This window comes from Calliopsis andreniformis, chromosome 1, assembly GCF_051401765.1.
Source record: "Calliopsis andreniformis isolate RMS-2024a chromosome 1, iyCalAndr_principal, whole genome shotgun sequence".
NCBI lineage: Eukaryota > Metazoa > Arthropoda > Insecta > Hymenoptera > Andrenidae > Calliopsis > Calliopsis andreniformis.
In genome coordinates this window covers 13,482,363-13,503,560 of record NC_135062.1, presented here as the reverse complement: position 1 = coordinate 13,503,560, position 21,198 = coordinate 13,482,363, and the positions used below count along the sequence as shown (strand labels likewise).

Genomic DNA, 21,198 nt, shown 5'->3' with positions numbered 1-21,198 from the left:
AAAATGCATAGGTACTCAATGGAACGAAGAAACATAAGTGGATTGATATTCGGTATGATATATTCGAGAAATTTTAGAGACATTCATTGAATTGGTTACTTGAAGCACAAGGCAAGTCCAAGTTTAGGAATTTTCAAATAATTTGGAAGCTATATCTGTACTATAGAACCAAAGTGCCAAAGTCAGGTTTATCCAGAAGAAAAATTTCGAAGTTGCTATCCCACTCAGTTGGGACACTTTGAAATCGCTTGGAGACAGCTCTGGAACAACAACTCTGGACAACCAGTGTCCCAAAGTGTCCCAAAGTGTCCCAAAGTGTCCCAAAGTGTCCCAAAGTGTCCCAAAGTGTCCCAAAGTGTCCCAAAGTGTCCCAAAGTGTCCCAAAGTGTCCCAAAGTGTCCCAAAGTGTCCCAAAGTGTCCCAAAGTGTCCCAAAGTGTCCCAAAGTGTCCCAAAGTGTCCCAAAGTGTCCCAAAGTGTCCCAAAGTGTCCCAAAGTGTCCTAGAGTTGTTCCAGAACAGTCTCCAAGTGATCTCAAAAGCAACTTTATCTTAAAAATTTTTCTTGAAATACTTTAGAATAACTCTGGACAATCAAAGTGTCTCAGAGTTATCCCAAACCATTCCAAGACTAACCATATATTAAATAATAACACAAATACAATACCTCGCCCCTCTAGACGATCACCTAGATCCACTTAATAGTAAAACCATCCCTAAAAATTAAACAACTCTCAGAACCTGAAGTCCTCTTATAACAATGTTTCACAGTACACCAATGAGATACACGATCAACTAAGTTTCCCACATGTATCCCCATTCCACTGAAACAATCCTCCTGTCCCCTGACACCCTGACCCAAGCCTCCTCACAGCCACTTTTCCCAGAAATCGCCCAACCGATAACCCCGCTCACCCTCTCAATTTGTACCCACGATCTCCTCAATATCTCTCCAGTTTTCCTTCCCTAACCTTTCGCAATCTTCGTCGGGGCAGAAATGTCAACGACCACGAAAATGTTAACGAAGTTAATGGCGTTTCGAGGGATCGTGGAGCACGTTTTTCCCCGTATAAAGCGCGGCGGAGAAATCTGGGCCGCGTAAACTAGCGCTGCCGCCGCGGAGACAACGTTGAAATACGTGTCAGCTTAATTGGATAAAAGCACGTCGCTGGTTTACATCGGGCGACGACGTCCCGAGGCGGCTAGACGTGCTTTTTTCCATCGAGATTTCTCCTCGATCGGCGCAGCCAGTCGGAAGATTGATAACGTGATCATAGACGCGAGAAAAATCGACGAGTCCCTCCTGTTCTTCTCGAGCACGAACGAGCTCGTTGCTTTTTACCGATACACTTTCACGGTTAATTATCCCGCTTGTAATTCCATGCTCGTCGCGGCGACGTTTTTCAACCGACGTCGCACTTTCACCCACGGATTCGTCACCCGACCAGCGAACCTCGCTAATAAATCGCAATCAAAGCGATCGCGTTTCACGAAACCAGTCCCCCGATGCTGAGGCAAAAATCGGCGGAGGATTAATTCGTTCGCCTCGTTCCGCGCAGGGACTCGTTCTCAATTATCGCCTGGCAGAATCCAACGATCGCTTTTTATTCTTATTGCGGTTTTTCTTTGGAGATTCAGGCTAATCGGGTTGGCTCTTATACTTATTGTTAGATGGCGGACAGTTAGGTGTGGCTTATTTCTGTGTTGAAGGGGATTTGTGAGAAATGGTATTAAAAGGGTATATTATTTTGTTGGTTTAAAAAAGGGAGACAGTGTTTTTTGATACTTTTAAGCTTCGTGGAATTTCTTTCATTGATAGTTTAATTCACTGGGTTTTCATGAATCTTCAATATTGGTTCTTTTCAAAAAGAAGTTTCTTACAGAACTTTTAATTTCCTCATTTTTTCCTTAGTTACTTAATTTTCTATTTTTCCTTATTTTTCCTTATTTTTCTCTTATTTCCTTATATTTCCTTATTTTCCTTATTATCTAAAAAACAAATCAGTTATTCTACCACACTTGATTTTGTATCTACAGTAGAAGCAAATTCTACATACATCTAGCATAGCAATCATTCACAATAAACTGTCTTCTTGTTACGAGTAACAAGCTCGTAAACAGTGGAAGAAATTTATTCTAGATTAAATGACTTATTTTTGCTTAAGAAACAAAACTGAAACAACATGAGAGAGTAATTCCAAGGAATGAAGGGAAAATCTACGAGCTCCTAACGAGGAAAAACTATGGTTCAACAAGACTTACGAGATACTAGTCAAACTTCTTCGTGGATCGTAAAATCGTCTTATCGTCGTGGCTTACAGACCTGAGCCCTCGTGCCTACTCATAATGATGCGCGTGTCTTCGATACAGGCATTCGGACAGCTAGATGGGTCTCATTTAACGACCCTCGTATAATAAGCTCGAGATATGACACCTCTTCTGCTCCCACGCCATTGTCGGAGTTGTGGGTGGCTTCTAGCGCTCCCCATGTAACCGGTTTTATTGGTCAACCATGCTGGATGACCTGACCTATGTCATCTTTCTGCAGAGAGTTCACGAGATCTTTCCTAAACCCTCTCTCTAGAAGAAATCTATCATGGCGTGAGCTTTGACAAGATATAGAGATTTAAGAATAACTTTAAATGTAATACTCAGAGGTAACTAGATTTCAGGAATTAGAAACTAGAAAAGAGGTAAAAATTTGAATTTTCGAAGATTCTACTTTCTTTCTATTTATTCTATTTTATCAATTTTATTTTAATAATAGTTATTTATTTATTTGATAACTTTTCTTGATAGAAACACTTTTACGACTGTGTATAAAGTGTACCCAGGTATATGACAATTTGAAAGAGTATTACCACAATGTCAGGATGGCCGAGCGGTCTAAGGCGCCAGACTCAAGGTTATACCTTGCCTGTTTAACAGGTCTCGAGGGGCTTCTGGTCCTCTCTGAGGGCGTGGGTTCGAATCCCACTTCTGACAAATTTTTTAGCAACTTTTTCTTTAATATTATTTACATTGCTAAACTAAAAATTGATTAACATTATCACTAATCTCTCCTAAGAGCACGTTTAAGCGCAGACCATGGGCTACTCAGCGTTGTCGCGAGTTCGAATCCCGCAGCAGTGAATTTTCTTTTTCACTTCCAAACATTTAATATATTATTACACAATTACTTTTATGTTTAAAATAAATCGATATCATAATATTAGAAAATTAAATCACATAGAAAAATTTATATTTAATACACTTTTTATATATTTTTAGAAAGCTATATTTCATATATAGCCTTCTCAATATTCTATTATTTTCTATTTCAGCTAATACATTCTAAAAGACGAACTCAACAAATATCATTATTCCTAAACAATTAAATAACCCACTATGAGAACCTTATGGTGCCCTCAGCACCATAGCTCACAGTCCATAGATTGCTCCCAAGTTTCCATGACCTACGCCTAAACACAATAAAAACTCCACCCTCAGAAAATGAATTCACAGCTGCAATTACTTACTCCAAACCTATCCCAACACGATCCCACATATCTCTATCGTACACAATTAATCTTAACCCCGATTTCTTTCACACCAGTGAACGCTACACAATCCCAGCGATTTCGAAATCCACTGTTTTCGCGATAACCCAGTGATAAAGCAGCACGAGCAAGCATGCCTAGCCCTGCTCGCCACAGAATCCAGTCTATTTCTGCGGTCTCTATTTTTCCTCTTTCCCACACGACGGTGGGGCGACCACCGCGTCGTGGCACAATAGACGTGCGAGCTAGCTCGGCACAATGAGCCGAGGCTCGTTCAGGAATCACGCTGTGGCGTAATAATGTCCTTAAAAGGCGTCGAGTGGCATTTCGAATACGCAAAACGAATTGGCATATGGGACGCATTATCTCCGCCAGTGTCGCTTAATGAAATTTACAGTCCTCGGAATGGACTCGGCGACGCTGCCCGACGAGAATACGATTCGCGAGTAAAGTGGAGACATTTAGCCTGCACAGTGTTGGCACAAGGGGAAAGGTCAATGTTTTGATAGGCGATTACATCTGATGTTATGAGAAGAAAGTTCGAATAAGTGTGGAGCGTGTGATATGGTGGTCGAGATTGGCTGGACTTCTGTGAGGGAACTGCTGGGGATTGTAATGACCAGGGTTTCTCAAAGTGAGTACTACTGTATCCTTTGGAGGGAAAAGTCGTTGAGGATTTTCAATATTTTCTCACCTTTTTTAAAGATTAGTGAATATAGTTCAAATTATTTTTATGTGTTACTTCTACTATCTTATTTATTGACACGACTCACTATTAATATGCTTGTTGAACAAACGATGCCTCACAAGTTACTGTGTTAGTAATACTCATATGAAAATATTAAATACTTTTGCAAATAAGGAATACTAACAAAATCGCTCGAACACGTATCAACTTTCTTTTCCTCAAGAATCAAATGAAGAGGTTTGCCTAAAATCAATGATTCTACCACTGTGCCCTTTTCTTACAAGACCTCTGCCCTATGCAAGCCGCGAATCGTCTCAAGAAATGCTTCTAACAACGAGGTGTCACCGAGAAATAAAAAGCTGTGGCTCCACCTTGGCCGTAACTCTCGCGCTAATGACACGTTGTCCGTCTAATTACCAGAGCCAAAGAATTAGATGGGAAAGGTAAATGGTACCGTGGTGGCTCGCGTGAAAGTTGGACAGGCCTCTGTCCGCCAGGTGCTCTTTTCAGAAACGTCGATCCTGCATCAATCAGGGGAGGAACGTTGCGCTTGTTAGTAGAACGCAACGTCCACGGGTGGAACGAGGCTCGAGGAGCCGAGACGAGTCATAAGTCATGGGGCAAGTGACGTCTGGCATTGAATGTAGGTCGATAGTGCAGTCGCGCCGCTGACTTGCGGCTTTACGCGCTTCCGACAAGCTGTGATCGACTCGAAGATGTATCGATTAGAGGACAGTTTCTTCTCGTCTCGCGAATGATGGATCGACGCTGTCGAGGATTATAGGAGTTTGATATAATATGGTTGATTGGAGTGGATGGCGATAGTGATGGGAATGATACCTTAGCAAGCGTGGTCACACTTGACCCTTAGTATAGGAAGGTGGTGGTCACTCAGGATACTCAGTATTAAATATTTTTGCAACACAATGAAATTTGAGTTTCTCCACTTTTATATCTATTTTTCATATTGAAATCTTTGAGCTACAAATTTTTAATCTTTTTTGATAGATACTTGTTTCGATATTCTGAATTTTAGTTCCTGGAAATTTGTATTTGAAATGCTTCATGTCTTGTATTCTGAGTGACCATACCTTGGTGTGGTGATGGCATTATATTTCTTTTTATCTTCGAATCATTGCACTATAATAAAATAATAATATATTTTGATCGTAGGAAGTGATTGCAGTCGTGTTGGGAAAGGTTTCGTGGTGTTTCTCGATGGTCACAGTCTACAAAATAATTAATTCGTTCTCTCTGAATAAGCAAAATTATCTGCGTAATGACGCAATCGGGTTCTCGTGATAGCGCTAATTAAATAAGCCGTTTCGTGTTTTCGATTTTGCGCCTGTAAGTGCGTTCTCCCGGCTTATCAATTAATTGGGCCGTAATAGAAACCGTTCAATGCGATAACCGCTTAATTTGAATCCTGTTTTTAAATTGTAATATCTAAACGATAACTGGAAATTAAGTATTTTTACAAATTAAAATAACTTTATGGTTGAATCCTTTAGATAAACCTATGTTTCATATAAAAGGTAACTACTTCTGAGAGAGTAAGTATAGTAGTTGGTAGTGATGACAGTGACGAGTAGAAACTTTTAACTTAAAACCAGGACCTTCTTGAGACATAATTTAAGTGATCAATTATTGTTCCTTTTAATATGTTTTACTTTAAGTACTAAATTATGATTTAATTATTACTATTTTCACGCTTTTTCAATAACAAATTGAAGATAATACATAATTTTATATGAAAAATAGTACATTTTTTGCATTTGGTTAACTCTTTCATGCATACATTAGGAAACCCATGCTTCTTACTCTTAAGCGATCAGAAACTGTGTCTTTGATGTAATCAAATATTATCTCTAGCCACTTTTAAAATATCCCTTCTACAAACATCTCACTGAAATCAACTTAACCAAGTCTTAATCACCACTCCACGTTTCCAACCACGCCAAAAGGAAGCCACAGTATGAAGTCATTGGCGATTCAGAAAACACACGTCTTAGTCAGTCGCGAACAGTATCGGTAGCCTCGATCGAGTGAAAGCGAACGTATCATTTCTCGTCTATTGCGCCTTCTGCCAGGGCCCAAGATTTGTTGAACTTTCACGTTCTCCCCAGCGTGTAAACGTATTGGAGTGCAACGCGTCGACTAACCGTGAAAAGCCTCCGAAGTCCTGTCGCGTGGCGAGGTCTGCCAGGAATGCAGCCTTAAACAAACACGCCGCGGAAAATGGCTGGTCGCAAGTGCTATCGCGATGCTACACGTCTACCTCGATGTTTTCTCTCTCGATTCTTTTTTCTGCCTGATGCAGCTTCATTTGCGGTCGCTCCAATTGTGGTTTCGGAGAGATCGGTTCCACTCGCTGGATCGAGAACGAGGGGGATATCGGTTCAAACAATGCGACTCGAGAGGTACAGGCGCTAAGGAGACTCGAGGTATCCCGAGAAGCGTGAAGAAGCATCGACTAGCTTCGAGAAATCTGTGGTTGTAAGGGAAAACGACATCTGTTTCATGTTCTCAGAAAATTCAGAGACAGAATATAGAACTTGTAATTGCAGAAAAAAGGAAGGACATTGAAAGAATTTTTTCACTTAGAAATAAGGGTTCAAGAAGACTCAAGTTCAAGCGTGGTCACCCAAAATCAGAATACTCCCTTAACCCCTGAACCTCTCATTCTTTTTCACAATGTCAGTACCTTCACTGCCGATCTAGAACAACATACTATCCCAAACTGCCCCTCTAAGAGCTCCCATTAACCATACACAGACCCATCACGCGATAGTGCGTGACCAGCTACTTACAAAACAATCCCCAGCACGCGTTGACGCGTGATCGGCAGCGAAGGTGTACCACAAAATCCACAAGTTAGACTCCTCAAAACTGCTGAAGAGATTAAATCAAGCTCCACGAAACTAGCCTCGAATCGCTTCAAATTCAAGGCATTCCCACAAACAACTCCTTCCCAAGGAAAGAGCCACGAGGCTCGTCTAGAAAGCGGGCCTCGGATGCGCCTGCGTCTCGATTCCCATAGATCCTCGCCCCCGTTCCCCTCGAATCGGGTTCCGAATGCCGATTAAGGCAAACGAAACGCTACACCGAACGATCGGTGCCGCGTACTTGCACTTTCGCTACGCGAACGATTAAGTGCACGCTAGATACAACAATTTCTCTGAACCCTATTTACAGAAGCAATTTATGGAGGGTAAGCGCGAGGCGGCGAGGCAACCAGCGATCAATAAAGAATTCACGATCCCTAACCGGCGCTGGTCTTCGCCTGTGTGCACGGTGCACGGCAACGGCGATTTATAAGGTATCGGGGCCCCGTTTCGTTTCGCATTAGTTAACGATTACACATCGTTTAGATCGTGTTTCTTATCGTCCGAGCAGTTTCGTGTTCATCGGGACCGATTCGAGAACCGCTACCCGCCACGTTCTCTCGCTTCTACGATCGATTGCCTTTTTGCTGGGCAACGAGGAAACCTGAGAGAGAGAGGGAGAGAGAGAGAGAGTAGATTCAACGATGGTCTATTTACTTCTTGTCTCCTTCTCGTTTTTTTCGTTCTCCCCTGTTCTTTAATCGCATCGACCGAGCCAGCTTCTTCGCTTGATTGCTTTTATAAGAGCCTGGCCACCTCGGGCATATTTAATTTGAGCGGGAAGAGCTTGTCGATGGCCGCGGCACAGTGTCCTGCTCTTCGTAGGCTTGTGGCTCGCTGCTGACGAGTTTATAGCGGGGAAGTGGCTGTTTCGAGGGGTTTGATGGTGGATTGTCTTCTGGGTTTCGTGGGAAATGGGTTGTATATTTATCGAGTTGTCTCTAATTCATAGGGAACGTCGATTTTGTGGTGACTTTCGATTTTGATGACACTTGGTAGACGAGTGACACTTGGTAGACATCGAGGAATATTAGACGCGAAGAAGAATTGTTCTGTGAACGTAGGTTCTTGTAGAAGATCAAAAGGAATTTCGAATTTTTATGTACAATTTTTTAATAGAGTATTAAGAAACCCATGTTCATATAATACTGTCTTCTTATCAAGCTCTGTAGATCGTACTGACAATGTCTGGCACACATTAAACTTGGTACACCCTGTATAACTGTATTTACTGACCCTATGCCCTTACACTCTCCACAGAACACAACTTCATCCTCCAGAAAAATCGAACTCCTGCACTCAGTACGCTTCTAAATACCCCTGTCTCTCTCTCGCGATCAGTAAAACCTTCCACTAACGGAGTGATCTCGCCAAGGTGGTAAATTTCAATCGAAGACCCCTTGGGAAGCCAGACGAGAGGTTTTCTGCTTATGGGAGCATGCCCAACATCCGATGGTTTTCGTTCTGGCGAGGCTTGTTCGTGCCATCAACGTTCTTGCTTCGGCCCCAATGATCGTGAGCTGTTATGCTAGGCTTCGTAAGTGAATTTAGAGCATTTACTGGCTCCTCCGCGCTGCTACCCCGAGCTGCTTTTACGATCTAGTAATTTCAGGCTTTCGCAGCGAGATCGACAATTTCTCGGTTACCGAGCTACGTGTCGTGACGGACGATCGCGTGTGCCTTCAGACACGGTTTACTTTACATGCGTACGTCACGTATCCGCGAGGGGAATGCTTCGGCATGGGACTCAGCGCGAGATCGAGGCAAGTGTCTGAGCGTAGATCGGAATGCGCTCGGACAGTTAGCTGGTGAAAAACTTGAATTTTGGCTTCATACGACTTTCCAGTATTTACCCACACTTATGGATGTAATTATTCGTTAAGCGAGAGAAGGTCGTCCTGCAAGTGTCATGGATACAGTTACTCTTTGGTCTCATGACGTCTCTCACACTGTATTGAAAGGTGATTAGGTGTAACTGGTAGGTGAGAGATTCTAGGATTAGTAGACATTGTTAATCTGGTTTGTCTCAGCCTTATTTTATATATATCATGTAATATATCACAAATCTAGTCACGAAAAAAATTTATTCAGAGTTGGATAGTAGCTTGAATTAGGCAAAGATTCAGGGAGAAACTACCTTCCCTTCCTCGGCTTGCAGTCGATTGCAAAAATTTTTCTGAGAAAATTCAGTACAAGTGTAAAAAAGTAGAGACTTTGCCCTTTAAAATGAGACCAGGCTCACTTCTGTACGATTTCTTTTCGCAAAGTTACAGCAGCTTAAAGATCGGCAACTTTTTCGATCTCTGGATCATTGCGCTATTCTGATGGTGGAGTGACACTTTTTACTTGAAGTGTGATAACTCGGCGAAAAAAAATCGCACATCGATTTCTAAGGTCTCGTTGGAAAGAAAAGGCTTCAGACTTGAAATATACCACAAATCTAGTCGCGAAAAAAATTTACCCAGTCCCGGCCAGTAGCTTGAAGTAGACTAAGATTTGGGGGAAAACCACCTTCCCTTTCTCGGCTTGCAGACAACTACTAAAATTTTTTGGGGAAAATTCAATACAAGGGCGAAAAAGTAGAAGCTTTGCCCTTTAAATTGAGACCAGGCTCACATCCGTACGATTTTTTTTCGCAAAGTTACAGCAGCTCAAAGATCGACAACTTTTTCGATCTCTGGATCATTGCGCTATTCTGATGGCGGACTGACACTTTTTACTTAAAGTGTGATAACTCAGCGAAAAAAAATCGCACATCGATTTTTAAGGTCTCGTTGGAAAGAGGAGGCTCCAGACTTGAAACATATTACAAATCTAGTCGCGAAAAAAATTTATCCAGGCCCGGACAGTAGCTTGAAGTAGACTAAGATTTGGGGGAAAACCACCTTCCCTTTCTCGGCTTGCAGACAACTACTAAAATTTTTTGGGGAAAATTCAATACAAGGGCGAAAAAGTAGAAGCTTTGCCCTTTAAATTGAGACCAGGCTCACATCCGTACGATTTTTTTTCGCAAAGTTACAGCAGCTCAAAGATCGACAACTTTTTCGATCTCTGGATCATTGCGCTATTCTGATGGCGGACTGACACTTTTTACTTAAAGTGTGATAACTCAGCGAAAAAAAATCGCACATCGATTTTTAAGGTCTCGTTGGAAAGAGGAGGCTCCAGACTTGAAATATATTACAAATCTAGTCGCGAAAAAAATTTATCCAGGCCCAGACAGTAGCTTGAAGTAGACAAAGATTTGGGGAAAAACCACCTTCCCTTTCTCGGCTTGCAGACAACAACTAAAATTTTTTGGGGAAAATTCAATACAAGGACTAGAAAGTAGAGACTTTGCCCTTTAAAATGAGACCAGGCTCGCTCCCTTACGATTTTTTTTCACAAAGTTACAGCGGCTCAAATATTAGCAATTTTTTCGATTTTCGGATCATTGCAGCATTTTGACGCTTGCTGCTCTCTTTTCATTCAAAGCGCGAGAACTCAGCGAAAAAAAATCGTAGATGACTGATAAAAGACTCATTCGAAAGGGGAGGCCTCAGACTTCAACTCTACTACAAAATCAGCTCAGAAAAAAATTTATTAATTCCCAGAGAATAGTTTGAAATTGGAAATGGTTCGAAGAAGAACCATGTCCTCTTTCTCTGCCCGCAGCGAACTAGGCAATGATCTCTTGGAAAAATTCAATCCAGGGATATGAAAGTAGAGACCTTGCCCTTTAGAATGAGCGTTGTCCCACTGCTCTACAACTTTTTTCCACAAAGTTACAGGAGTTCAAACTTCTACAATTTTCTGACCCAAAATTAGCGATACTTTAATTCTCCCATGAAATATCCAAAGTGATTAGTTTAACTAGTAATCTTCTGAATAATATCAAAATTTATCGCAAAGGCTATTAACACTGTAAGTGCTACCACCACTCACTAGACGGTTTCCACTTAAACTAATTACCCTGTATAAAGTACTGTTCAATCCCATAGAGAATATAACCATGGAGCAGGTATTTCCAATAACCAAAATATATCTCCAACCACTGCAAGGTATTACCACCAATGACACATCCCATCCCCACAGTACCCCGAGAACCAGAAACTCAGATCATGAATACTTGCAAGACTACAAGTCCCTGTCCCCTCGTTAACAAGCCATTACAAATAAAGAGCAGTGCCTCTCTAAAAGAAACCCCAGGCTTCGAAAAGAACCCATCGATTCTCTCGTAAAAGTGTGAACCGCTGGTAAACCATAAATCCAACATCGTCGAACGCGTCGCGCGACAATATCGAAAAAGCGCGACACGAGCGATCCTTTTAATTAGACATCGCCGCACAGAAGTCCTGCGAAACGGTGTCATTACAAGCGGCATCGGGAGACCGCGTTCGAGGCGAACGCCAGGCAAGAACCAAAGTGGATCACACGGCTGTGGCTCTATAAAGAAAATCCTCGGCCACGAACATGGAAACCCGATCGTGGATCGGGACGAACCGCGATCGACTTTCGCGGTCGAGGCGTATTCGACCATAAGACGTTGTAAATGTGACAAATGAGAGAGGGAGAGGGCCGAGGACACCGCGAGGCGGACTGCACAGCGCGGGAAATCGCGCTCGGTTCGCGCGTTCAAGGGCCTACCTGCAATTGTAGATTCTCGGCTCGAGTCCCAGCCGGTTTTCTCGGCTACCTGAAACTCCGTTTCGCGGTCTGCGCGGCGCTTTGGAAATTAAATCGTTCCGTGCCCATCGGGATTAGCCTCCGCGGTACGAAGCCGATTAAGTCATTAAACGGGAGAGATAAGACCTGAGCTGATTCCTAGATGAGCGTGGGGATGGAGGATGGGGAACGTTGCGAGTCTCGAGGAAGATTTGTGGCTGTGGGAGAGAGGGACAGTGACAGGGTGGTTTTAAACCCTCGGCGAGGGGATCTGTATTTTTTATGGGCTCCCATCTTGACATAGATCATGTTCAAAGATGAATAAGATGGAGCATACTGGGGGTCCATTTAGAAAAATTCTTTTAAACAGTTCTTCGTGGATTATAAAACATGTATGAATCGTTTTACTTTCTAATTGGGTAATCTTCTTGTGTAATACTTTCTAATTGGGTAATCTTCATCTGTGTTTGCACGCTGCTTTTCTAGGCAAGAAGGCGCCGTCGTTGAGGGGTTGCAGAGAATTTGGAGAAGCATGAGTGAACGATACTTGGTCTTTCATGGATTTATGATGTGTATTTAAATACACTGTTATTTTCAGATCCTAGTACTTTGCATCCCACAATTCGCTTAACATTTCTTTTCGTTCATCCTCTCGCGATGAATAATGATCATTACCCAAGTTTTTAATCGTGGAATGCAGCTTTAAGTAGTATAGATAGACCAGAGGAGCAAGGAAATCCTGTCTCGGTGCATTTGGCGAGCTCGAAGGAAGCAAAAGAAATCGCTACAGGGTAAGTGACAAAAGGCTGCTGTCGGTGATGCGAGCATTCTCGTAAATTCTTACCCACGATGGACAGAAATAGCAAGACCTTAATAGCTATTTCCGATTTTTCTTCGACTTGTCGCATTAAAAGGCTTCGACGTTAATGACTAATATACACTGATCGACGTGAGCACTTTCCCAGGTACGCTTGGAACCGACTTATCACCCTCGAAAATGCGATCAATTTTCGTTGAGCGAGACACTTGAAACGCTGAAGCATCCCAAGAATGTTGTAATGCTTGTACAATTTATGTTTGCAAGCTGTTCCATTATGGGTGGAAAAAATGATTGAATAATGTGCGTGGGACGAATATCCACGAGGCAATTGCGAATAAGACAAGAAACGCTAATGGTTTTAATATTGGATCGTTTCGAGACTGTAATTGGGTTATAAATAATTACATGGCTCAAATATTTCTGGTATTTTGAATATAATTAAACTAATATTGAGGAATTTTTTTAAAAAATATAAAGTAATTAAGTCATTAAATAATTAAGTTACAGATATTTTTCATCCCTAAGAGACAAAATTGAGCCAATACAAATATCATAACTCTACTGTATTAGATAAATATTAAAGTACCTTGAAGTAGCCTTTAATTTAATTTAAAAAAAAAAAAAATAATAGTAAATTAAATACTCTTGGGTTGCTTTTCGTTTCGTCTCAAATATATTTATCAACTTCATCTACTTCACACGTCAGAATTGTGGACCACCACTTTTTAATCACCCTGTACAAAGCAACACTGTAGAATCCTGTTCTCGTCTACACGAGGCAAAGCCTGAAGCATCTTAAAACACACAGATGAAGCAATTATCAACCCAAAGGGCCGCTCGAAGGCAGATCGCAATCCTCGTTAAAAAGACACCGGTTTGCTGGCCGAGGGATCGAAGAAGGGAAAAAATCAAACGAGTCGAGCATTATTGGAAAGAATTCTGTAGAGCCGTCAGGAGGAACTGTCGAACGGCGTCAAGCATTCCAACGATCCACCTATCTCGCGTTCGAATCTCTCTTCGCGCGCGCCACTCCGCGGATTCTCTTTTCCTCTTATCGCGAATGAAAAATCGCCGCGGGATTCGAACGTGGTGATTCGCGATTACGCGGTCAGAGAAAAGACCGACTGACTGTTCGCGAAAGAACGTGTTCGAAGCTTCGAAAATCCTGAATTGATCGGTGATCGGAAAGATGAAGCTGTCGATACCATAAAGCAATCAATAGGTAAAATTTGCCTCAAATTTGGAAATTTGGGCACTGGGTAATTGCGAGATTGAGAAAATTGAGCAAATTGAAAAATTGGAAAATTGGAAAATTGGAAAATTCAGAAATCGGAAGATTGGAAAATTGGAAAATTGAGAAATTGAGAAATTGGAAAATTGGAAAATTGAGAAATTGAGAAATTGAGAAATTGGAAAATTTAGAAATTGAGAATTTGAGAAATTGGAAAATTGGAAACTTGAGAAACTGAGAAATTGGAAAATATGGAACTATTTTTCCATATAAAATACCTCTCTAGTATTTGTCTGGAAACCTTCTTTCCTTCTTATAATTTCCAGTTTACGGTTAAAGAAATTTAGTACCTTTATATGCGTCTTTAATACTACACGCCACAAGCAGGGAAAATATTTTTCAATCCTTTCTATTAAATAATGCAAAAAAAAATGTTTAATTTCGTCCAGGTTTTCTTCTTGACAGGGATTTTCCCATAAAATAGCCTTCCTTAAAAAATGACACTTCGTGCCTTGTAATTAGTGCATTCCAAGATCTCTGAACAGCATATTGAGAATAATTATGCGTATAATATTTGATTTCATGTTATTTTCCCTTGCAGAAGGATACTCTCATTTTACAACACTTACAAATCAAGGTGAAAAAAAAAATCAAACTATCTTCCAGTCGTATTCTGAGAAAATGTCTGTATGGAATCTTGTAAGAATTCTATAGCAAAATGGAACTTGTAAAATATACGTAAAAAGGTAATCCACGGGATAATTTACCGCTTTATTGTACTTGTACAATCATACTGCATGCTAACAACCTACTTCTTTCTATAACGAATTTCCACTCATGATCGTAAAACGTTTTCCTAAAACAGTAACAACTTTATTCGACGAAAACGTACCTCGTTAAGAAATTACTTCCGTATCATTCAATTCAACATAACAAACATTACAAATAGATATTTGCAAATCCTGATGCAATAACTAATAACTTACTTCCTCACAAATACTTCTACTTAAATTATTTAGGTACTTACAATTAACTATAATATATTTAATAGTACCTATACATTACAATAGGGCTACAATTTTGTCAGCTCCAATAATTTTAATATTCCCCCACAGCTATCGACCTCACTGTCAACGCGACATTAAGCTGTCACTCGAAAAGTAGGGAACAGGTCCCCTTTACCCTTTAATTTGTTCGTGCATATAGAAATCAGCTGCCCCTCGACGCACTTCAAAGGCCCGTCGACGCCCAATCGATCGAACAATCGATTAATTCGCGCCTCGCGAAACGAAGCGTCTTTGATTGATTATTATCGCGCCGATAATGATAGCCTATATCGGTCGAATCGTTTAATGAGCATCAGGCACGTACTTATACTGGGAGGAGCGCGAGCGCATAGCTCGTAATGTATGGTATTAACAGGCAGAAAGTATTTCTCCTCTCCTCTGTCCTCGTTGCGAGCAGTTTCGCGGAATTCGACGATACTTGCGCAAGATGAATCGGTTATTTTGGGATGCACTTAGCTGCAAGACCGCGGGAATTTATTATATCTGCGGAGGATTGCGCATGCACGACCCTCCTTTCGAATTCTTCGGGAAATCTGAATACGTGTGCGCCATCAGAAAAAGGAGGATGCTGAGGTCTCCTTTTGATCGAAATTATCGATGGAGCTGTCGAATATTTTGGACAGAGAAAGTGGTAGCGCTGTGAATCGCAAGCATGATGTTTAAGCTTGTCACTTGTGAGTTTATTAAGATCGTACTAATTTTTAATAGAATTATTTTTAAACAAATTGCTTCATTTATTTCGTGGTTCTTCCTTTACTCTCTATATTTGCATCCTTCGTTGTTATTGTTAGCGATTTAATAGATACCTAAGTCTTGTAATGTAGATTAATATTGTTTATAGTTTATTGATAATATTGTCATTCGTAGGTGAATAATTTGTTAACTAAATTCTTGTCAAAGAAAATTTTTAAATATTACAATAATAGGCAAGTATGAAAATTTCGTTTGAAAGGAACATTTTGTAATGTCCATGCTTTACCATGCGTTGAAATCATCAGTTCGAGTATCTGGCCCTCGGAACTTCATGTTTCCTTACTTATTACACGATGGAGTTTGTTAAGACGAATTCAACGAGGCACCATATATAGTAATTTCTTGTAGTATAGATCTACGAACTCGTATCTCCCTTTGTACCAAACAACTTTAGTAAGAACATCTTTTTATCACACCAGTCATTCACACATAATTCTAAATTATTCTATGTACATATCCCTACTCGTGTAGACTTTTAAAACAGTCACTCTCATCGTCCATTCTCCTCACTGTAAATATCGTTTAAGAAAACACCAGGCAAGTTTCAACAGCTAATCGCGTCGAATTTCACGATCGATTGCCTGCTCTCATTAAGACGTAAGGCGTACACGCCTCTACCACGGTTCTCTCCTACGTTTATTTCCCGAACGCGAGCGTGGCTCGTTCACTTTCGAAATTACCGCCTAAGGAGGGACAACGCGGATGAGGATCGCCCTGTGTCCTCAGGGGAGACGAAAACGGGCCGTCAAGAGCGTTCCTTGACGCGAAACCGGATAAACGTGATACAATATCAGTAATGACAGCCATTAAATGTTTTACGACGTAATGATAGCGTCGATATCGATCGTACTGTATACTTGTGACCTCTGGATCGCGGCCTCCTCGTCCACGGGGACAAGATAATTGCCGATGAAGGGTGACCGTGTCCCAGGCGACTCCTCTAGCGTCTGCTTGGACTAAAACATGCGAAGAAAGCGGCTGCATTCGATTTGCATACGATATTAACGAGACACGTAGCCGAGAGGTGATCGTGTTAGCGAGCGCAGTTTGTTCAGTGACAATTATCGCGGTGCAAACGAAATGCAGATGATCGTGATTACGGTTGATGAACGAGCTTTGGGAGGATTGATGGAGAGAAGTGCTGTGTTAACAGATATTGCAAGGGATTTTTGTTTTATGTCATAGACGAGCTCCTATACATATTTTTTATTTGTTTTAGTGACCCTTAGTTCATGGTAGTTTTTTAAATTCAAATTTCAAATTCAAATTTCAAATTCAAATTTCAAATTCAAATTTCAAATTTCAAATTTCAAATTCCAATCTAAAATTTCAAACCATTTTTTACATTAAGTAAATACTATTTTGTTACACAAGTAAATTAGAGTAACAAACATGTTAGAATACGCTAATAATTATTACAAATGTTACCTTAGAATCAGAAGAAAGTTTATCACATAAATGTAATTTACTTGAGAATTGAACAAATGATATGAAACCTCTGATTAAAAAAATGTAATTTCAAACTGTTAGTTTTTGGTTCCATATTAACAACTTAACACTTTTTTGTGAATACTAATGAATACTGTATGCATGTAATGTTTGTATGATGAGCCTGTGATCACCCAATATATCAAACACTTTGCATAAAGTATACATATTTCATATTTGATGTTACAACGAAAGATATCGATAAGATAATTGTTGATCATTAGCGTCAACATAAACGATGCTTCAACAACTTATCAGTTGTCGCTATTCGTAATATTTATTGTCGAATATACGTATAATATTATACATTCATGCTAAACAAGCTTAAATTAATTTCTGTACCAATTAAGGTGGGACAAATAATTTACGCAAACCTATATTTCATTGGAAAGGCACTAAAGAAGATAAACCTGGAACTGGTGACTTCAACGCGTGGTAAAACGTGGATACACCAAAAGTTACAGACCCATCATTCATGCTTTCCTATTATTATAATATTTTAGAAATTTCTTTAATGCATTAACGCTTTATTAACATTGCCAAATTACACGTACATGAGAAACAATATCACCTACACATTAAACAATAATAAATCATACTACTGTGCAATACTCTTCAGACACGAAGAAAGAATCACCAAGCAGATAAAGCAATTGTTCTACTAACAACTTTATTTGCAATTTTACTCATCTTAACATTTGTTAAAAATTCAATATCATAGATATATACACAGACATTAATTCTTTAACAGTAGGTACAGTGTTCCACTGACAAGATGAGACCTGGCAACCATACAGGTTCATTGGTTTCAGGGCTCATCTTGTCAGTGCAGAACAGTATATAAAATTTCTCAAAACTTGATTGAAAAAATGTACCTACCCCCTCCAATCTTTACAATAAACTGACAACACCTTGAATTTACATAAATCATCATAGACACCTCCCAGACACAATACCTAAGCGATTAAACCAACACAGTATTCGTTATCAATTAACCCCGAACCTAAAATGCAGATCATCACGCTTAAAAGGCAGTCATCAGAAAAACCCAAATCGAATTCCCGCCATAAAGCGTGAAACCACCTACCGACGCGCTTTAACAGCGGCAATCGCCACGCTGGCCGCGCATTACCAGCGATTACAGTATTTTCGAGAGGGATTTAATCAAACGAGAATCTTCCTGGATCCACGGGGTTCGCTGTGGAAAAGCGAGTGCCGCACGCCAGAGTCGCATAAATGAATTTTTCTTCGTCGTTTCATGGCCACCTTCGTCGAAGGGGTCACAAGAATGTAATATCCAGGAAAAGTCCTCTGGAACGCATTAAAGGCAATGCATTCCAGAGGACTTCTCATGGAACGCGAATAGTACTTCCACATCGACAGTATCAATTTGATACGCGGGTCGTCGTAACGAGAATCCGCGGCACGCTGTGCGCGCAGGCTCTAGAAAAAAGGAGTGAAGAGAAACGAAAAGAAATGGCAGAGAGAAAGAACGAAGTGAAAAAAAAGTGAACGCGGAGAAATCGCTACCAGGAACGAAACGAAGATGAGGGCAATAATTTCGCGTGCCTTTGGAAAGAAACAATTTACGAGAATTTTTGCGGGGACCCTGTTACTGTGCTTTATCACTCGCTTGGCGCTGCTCCCTCGGGGCTGGGGGCTCGCTCGTTTCGCGCCGTTTCGTAATAACCGTCGCGTGGCTGTTAACGAGGACGCGACACTCTGTGTGGGATATAAATCCGAGTCGCGGAGGACTGGCCCCTTGATAGATGCGATTATGGGGAGGAGGATAAAGTATGGTCGGCTGCAGCGAGCCGATCGCCTCGAGCGAGGAATTGGGAAATCGGGGACTCTTGTTCCAGGACGATAAAACGAAGCAGTGGATGTGCACTACCGTGTGCAAGTATTTGGGCACTTTCACGTCATTGGAAATGCATGAAATATAATCTCTTATTTAAGTTAAGTGATGCCAAATATTGTTATTTGTATTCGTGAGACTTATAATGTATGTACAGGGTCATCAGTTTACCTGGACACCCTCCGAGTGGTGGCAGCATTTACTGTAATCGTTATTAGCATTGTAAGTGCTGCCAACACTTGCTAGAGGGTTTCCAGATGAACTAGTCGATCTGTATATAGTTGTCTGAGATAAGGTCTGTAATGAAAATTAGTTTACAAAATTCTATTTGAAGTGTATGTATTTTGTGCATTTACAATAAGGAGGTAGTGTCCAACTACTTATGCACGGTAGTGTAGATTGTTGATATACGTAGTATCAAATATGAAGGTCGATCAATATGTTAATATTATAATATTCGTAATCGTATTGAAGAATTCAAACAAGAAAAGAAAGAAAATAAAAAAGTGAATTTAAAAGAATATATAATATTAAGACATAGAATAAATAGCTCTCTAGGTTCGATTCCTCTAATTGTAATTATGAAGACATGAGTTGCATAGAAATCCACAATTTACTACTCATAATTGAAAAAATTAATTTATCGTTCACTCACCACATTGTCCTGACGAGCAACGTCCGCACCGTGCTTCAGCAGCAACTCGACTACTTCCAAATGACCCTCCGAAGTTGCCCTCTGCAGAGGCGTGACACCAGTCTGTAACAAAATAGGAAATAGAGGTCAGTGATATTGAATTGCCATTTCTTGGTAAACAGCCTACCTAGCCTTCAATGCTCTTGTCGCATAGATCTTTTTCTTACGTTCATTACAAACATTCCTAACAATCCTTGCTACTTTCTAAGTCATGAAAGATTGATTACGTGCTGTCTTTTACTTATAAATATTGCAGCCAGGAAACGCATTGGTCACTTTGTTACATTTAAAATGCAGAGTTTCTTGTAGAACGTGACTGCACTACAGATTTGCTCCATTTGTGTGGTTTTTATTGATAAAGAAATGTCAGTGTTCGTTGTAAAAGTTTTTATTAGAAACTTACGTGAAAAGTAGTATTTCTTTTCTTCATTAGATTCATTAAACATAAGATTAAATTACTTTTATTATACAACATACAATCAATTTCATTAAATTTGTGTTTTCTGTTTATTCTGATGTGCAGGTATTTCTACAGATATATATATTTTCCTTTTAATTACTTTAAGAAAGCAGATAATGATATAAACAATTTTTGTAATGTTTCATGATGGTCTTATAGCTAAGCTTCTCTATCTAAAAAAAATATACAGGATGGGACAAGGTACTAAAGTTCTTTAGGTGAATACTTTAATCCCAATAAAACGAAACAGAGACACAAAGCTGAAATTTCAGATGCTTTCTGTATGGTGACAAATTAAGCAGTCCCTAGGTGAGAGGGACACGTTATCTCCGTCGTTAGTCGAATAGTGCTGCGCCATCACAGTCCCAGGAAATGGTTTACCCAAGATAGAGAAACCATGAGGTAGGTAGACCAGACACAAGAAAACTGTCGCGCATAAATTTTTAAGACTGGATTCAACGTTTTATGCTAGTTTGTACCGTTAGGATGATATCAGGTAAATTGAGACACCAACAACTTACAGGAATTTTAACGTGGGCGTTAAAAAACATTCATGAATGTACATTGATTTCGACAAATTATACATGCAAAAATCAACTACTTACTATTGTCACTTTGAAGATAGATACAACACTTCAAGTCCATGAGAATACTACATTATTTTTTCTTTATTTATTTCTGCTATAGGTACAAACAATTTTGAACCAATTAACAATCACCATCTTATACGATCACTCCCTTAAGAATCACTAAATTTGAGAACCACTAGTGTTATAAAGAGTCTAACAAATATAGAATCTTTTGGTATTCTAAGGGGTGGCAGATGATCCAAATCGGAGCACAAAATACCCTATGACATAGTGTCGTATCTGCCTTCACTTTGCAATAATAATGCCTCAAAGTTAACACATAAGCTAAACTAACAATCAAACCTCCCATTTTTGTGACCTATCATTTTCAAGAAGACCAAAACTACTACGAGCACTCCCCAACATCGCAAACATCTCGCTCTAGCCTCCTGAAGCCATGACTAAGTACAAACCCACACCGAAGAAACGCCGAAGAAGTGGCAG

At 40.2% G+C, this 21,198-nt stretch overlaps 1 protein-coding gene and 1 non-coding gene across 2 annotated transcripts in view; one reads left to right on the top strand and one right to left on the bottom strand.

The window, feature by feature from the left end:
* Nucleotides 1–21,198, bottom strand: part of Dgo (ankyrin repeat domain containing protein 6 diego) — a 116,211-nt gene that overhangs the window by 40,716 nt on the left and 54,297 nt on the right. The window contains exon 4 of the mRNA XM_076376636.1: nt 19,627–19,728. Within this exon, the coding sequence (XP_076232751.1) occupies nt 19,627–19,728 (102 nt within the window). The remainder of the gene's footprint in view (nt 1–19,626; nt 19,729–21,198) is intronic.
* Trnal-caa (transfer RNA leucine (anticodon CAA)) lies at nt 2,866–2,983 on the top strand. Its single transcript has 2 exons — nt 2,866–2,903; nt 2,939–2,983. It is a non-coding gene; the product is annotated as a tRNA-Leu (tRNA).